General features: G+C 39.2%; 1 protein-coding gene across 1 annotated transcript; it reads right to left on the bottom strand.

Moving 5' to 3' along the window:
* Positions 1-3,673: 3,673 nt before the first annotated feature.
* LOC141678522 (uncharacterized) lies at positions 3,674-4,383 on the bottom strand. Its single transcript, XM_074484871.1, has one exon. The coding sequence runs from the start codon at positions 4,326-4,328 to the stop codon at positions 3,831-3,833; it is 498 nt and encodes a 165-aa protein (XP_074340972.1). The 5' UTR covers positions 4,329-4,383; the 3' UTR covers positions 3,674-3,830.

Here is a 4,383-nt window from a genome sequence, read left to right as displayed (position 1 = left end):
TATTGGTGTTATGACCAGCGGGTCGTCATGGGGAAACTTCACACCCTCTAGGTCGGAATCATCAAAAGCCAATGTTACTTCTGTCCTGGCCCTCTTCGGGGCTTCTCCAACAATATGCATAACCTCTCTAGTATATGCCTTTCTGGAATTTTTGGACAATCCAGCAGCAGTTGGACCTCCAAAGATTGTGTTTATCACAGGCCCTCGAGGTCTCGGCCCTCCATAAATGGTGTTTATAACTGGTCCTCTAGGCTGGGGGTTTCGCCCCTGATCGTCTTGGTCCCTCCTACGATCCTCAAAGTTCTTCCTTCCATTATTATTCCTATCCCCTCCTTCTCCAGTGTATTTGTTCAATCTTCCTTTTCGAATGAGGAACTCAATTTCATCTTTTAATTGCCTACACTCATCGGTGTCATGGCCAACATCTTTGTGAAACCTGCAATACTTGCTCTTATCTAGCTTGGCGGGATCAGCCTTCAAGGGCTTAGGCCAGCGAACATCTCTGTCTTTCTCAATCTCCATCAAAATCTGACTTCTAGGAGCATTAAGCTTAGCGTATTCAGTGAACTTTTGCCCAGGTCCTCCCTTCTTGGGGGTTGAATCAGGGTTTTGCTCGGTTCTAGGATATTTGTCCTTTGCAATATATTCCAAATCAGTTTTTCGCTTCTTGCCTCCAGTGGGCTCATTACTTACTATGGTCTTCCTCATGCTTTCTTCCACCTTGATATACTTCCCTGCCCTCTCTTGGAGTTGCAACATGTTTTCAGGGGGACGTTTGGCCAAGGACATCTTGAAAAACTCGTCCCTGGTTCCTTGTTGTAGTGCTATCATGGCTACCTTATCATCAAGGTCCGGGACTTTTAAAGCCTCCTTTGTAAAACGATTCAGGTAATCTCTCAAATATTCCTTAGCTCCCTGCACAAGACTCATAAGGGATGCTGAACTTTTCTCATGGACTGTTCCACTGATGAATTGCTTAATAAAAGCCTGACTTAATTCTCTGAACGATCCAATAGAATTTGGGGGCAGGCGACTGTACCATCTTTGAGCCATACCCGACAGGGTTTGAGGGAAGGCCCGACACTTTATAGAATCATTCACGGGTTGCAGCAGCAGTGCATTAGAGAATGTCCTAACATGATTTGCGGGGTCTCCCGTGCCATCATAGGCTTTGATAGTGGGCATCTTGAATTTCCTTGAGATATGGGCATTCATTATCTCTTCTGTGAAGGGTGGAGTTGGATCATCAGGATCTCCAAGGGGAAGGAGATTGCTTGGATCAGTTCTTGGGACAACATCCCTTCTTCTTACCGGACCATCCAGGTCTATGACAGGAGGAGGATTTCTCCCCCTAGGAGGTATCTGGGGTCTGGTGGCCTGGTGAGCCTCCAAATCACGCCTCAGTCTTTGGATTTCAGCCTCATGAGCCCTGATCCTTTCCTGCACTTCTTGGGGATTCGCCCCTGGGGTGCTTTGGGGGCGTTGCCTTCCATCGGCCATTGGCTCTTTTCCAGGACGCCTCCTTCTCGGGGCCACTTCATCATCCGAAGATTCAGAGTCTCTCTCAGTATAAGGACCAGAAAATTCCCGATCCTCAGGAATAGGACCCAAACCTCATATATAGGGGGGTGACTGCCCTCGTGCTTCGCCTCACCCAGCATATCCGCTTCCTCCAACCTCAGGGCGAAGGGGCATCCCATAAGGGGGGTTAGTAGTAACAACAGTTGAATATTCATACCCGACGGGTCAAGAATTCATAGGTATATGTACTTGTTGAACTTGAGGATTCGTACCTTGAATAGTCGGGGGAGTTGTCCCTTGTGGCTGAGGCTGAGTTGCCCCTGTCTGGGCTTCCCCCTGAGTAGATGCATAAGTTGAATGGGGAGGAACCTCCACGGTTGATGAAATCACCCGAGTTATCTCTGATGGTGTTCCTTCCTCTAGAGCTCCAATTGTTCTCCGTGTTCTCGCCATGGTTGTTGTTGCGTTTTCCCACAGACGGCGCCAAATGTTATGGATAAAAAACTAAGGTTATTACTTGCTGTATTTAATACTAAGATTCGGGAGCTCAAGGCCTTTAATGGCTGCTCTCGTGTTTCGTGACTCAATCTGCCTTTACGAGATGCCTACGTATCTCTGTGAATTAGAGAATCAAGCCAAAAAACGTAGTTCTGATTGGTGGGGGTGAGACCCCTTATATAGATGTTGGGAGTCCTTGAATTGGACTTGGTATAGGAGACTTGGTGGGCAAGTCTCATAATTAGAATGGACTTTGGAGTCCTAGATAGTAGGAAACTGATTCCTTATCCTTTTAGGTCCCCTTGAGGCTAATCTCCAAGGATTTATATCCTTATCGGGACTCTTTTCAACATCTGATTTGTCCCTTATTAATTAATTACGAAATTAATTAATAATCAGGGCTTTTGGGCCTTTTTTATTCCATCAGGCCTGATCTGGTCCATCAGGCTTAACCTTTCTGGTCTGAGTATCATATATCTTTTTATTGGGCCTAGCAGCCCACAGCTTGTACAATTAATGCAGTATTTAATTATACAAGCTAATTTATTTATCCCTATCATATATTAATATCAAATATTAAATTATTACTTGAAAAAAATAGTTATGTGGTTAAAAAGAATCGAATCAGTTATGAAATTTTCCACTATAATTCTAGTTTTGCATTGTTTTACTTGATATAGAAATCTAACATATTAGTTATATTTTTGTGAAACGTATTATATCTCTATCTTATGAACCAAATATCTATTCTTTAGATAGTTTAATATTATTTAATATAATTTGATAATTATCTTATAATTAGCCTTTTCAATATAGTTTATTTAATATTACTTAATTATTGATAAAAAATTAATTTACAAATTAAAAGTAAATAGATGTTATTAAACTTAATTTAATATTACTTAATATAATCTAAATATAGCCCATAAATTTGTTACAGTTAAAATATGTTTTTTAATTTAAAGTAAATAAACACTGTGATTGACAGTAACAAATACGATCGTTAAATTAATAATTTTCAGTTTAAAAATTAATAAATGTTACTAAAGTCATTTGCTATTATTTAACTATTTTTAAAATAATACTATAGAAAATAAAGTTTACAGAAGTCAATTCGTGTTAATAATTTAATTTGTAGTTAGTAGTTTTTCAAAATAAAAGTATATATATGTTATTTTACTTAATTTAACGTAACTTAATAAATTTTTAATATAATTTCTAATAAATAAAGTTTACAGATAATACAAGTCAATTAGTTTTAGTAATTTACCTACTAGTTTGTAGTTTTTCTAAAATTAAAAATTAATATAAGTTATTTTACTTAATTTAACATAATTTAATAAATTTTTAATATAATTTATAAATCATTTAAAAAATATTTTTATTTTATGAAATAAATAGACAATTAGATAAACACTAACTAAAAAGAAAATAAAATTTACAAAAACTAGAAGTCGATTAGTGTTAAAAACAAAGTTTATAGAGAATATAAATCAACTTATATGTAAGTACCCAAATTTGATATTTTGGTACATTTAACACCAAATTATACATAATTTTGATTATTAATAAATGCTTATTTATAAAGAGTATAGATTTAATAACTCAGTATCATGCACACGACCCATAAAATATAAGGGTCGAAGGAAAACAAAATATAGTTTTATATTGATCATGATAATAATACTGCTTAAAACCAAATGAAAATTAAAACCCTAGAACAATTCCAGCAGCTCCTCCGTACTAATATACGAGAAATAACGCATGCAATACTAGTGAAATACGCATTTAATTAATTTGTTCTTGATTATTCAAGGTAAAACACCGCCACCAACACCACCAGCACCTCCAGCACCTGCACCACCGCCAACACCACCTGCAACGCCACCTAGTCCACCTGCACCTCCACCAAGCCCACCAAGACCACCTGCACCGCCTCCAAGTCCACCAAGACCACCTGCACCACCTCCGAGCCCACCAAGACCACCTAGGCCTCCAAGCCCACCTGCACCACCAGTGCCGCCAGCGCCACCGAGGCCACCAAGTCCACTAGCACCACCAACTCCACCTACTCCGCCAACACCGCCAACGCCGCCAAGTGGAACAACACCTGCAACACCACCAACAGCACCGCCAACACCTGCAAATCCAACAACACATTTTTTGTCCTTGACATTTTTGGCACCACTATTAGGTTTGGTGGCAACAACAACTGTCTCAGTGTCTGGGTGTTTTTCAGTAGGAATGTTACGTGCTATTGCATGCACAAGCACTAGTGAAAGCACAAACACTACGTACAACTTTGCCATTTCTCTCAGACTTCGACACACACACACACTGAATATTCTATTACTACTAGATTTA

Source organism: Apium graveolens, chromosome 8 (genome assembly GCF_009905375.1).
Source record: "Apium graveolens cultivar Ventura chromosome 8, ASM990537v1, whole genome shotgun sequence".
Classification (NCBI taxonomy): Eukaryota; Viridiplantae; Streptophyta; class Magnoliopsida; order Apiales; family Apiaceae; genus Apium; species Apium graveolens.
Note: the sequence above shows the minus strand (reverse complement) of the source record. Positions and strands in the feature narration are given on the sequence as shown.

What these genes read in the sequence shown, in the direction of transcription:
- LOC141678522 (XM_074484871.1), bottom strand. Translation starts at nt 4,328, where the DNA reads ATGGCAAAGTTGTACGTAGTGTTTGTGCTTTCACTAGTGCTTGTGCAT.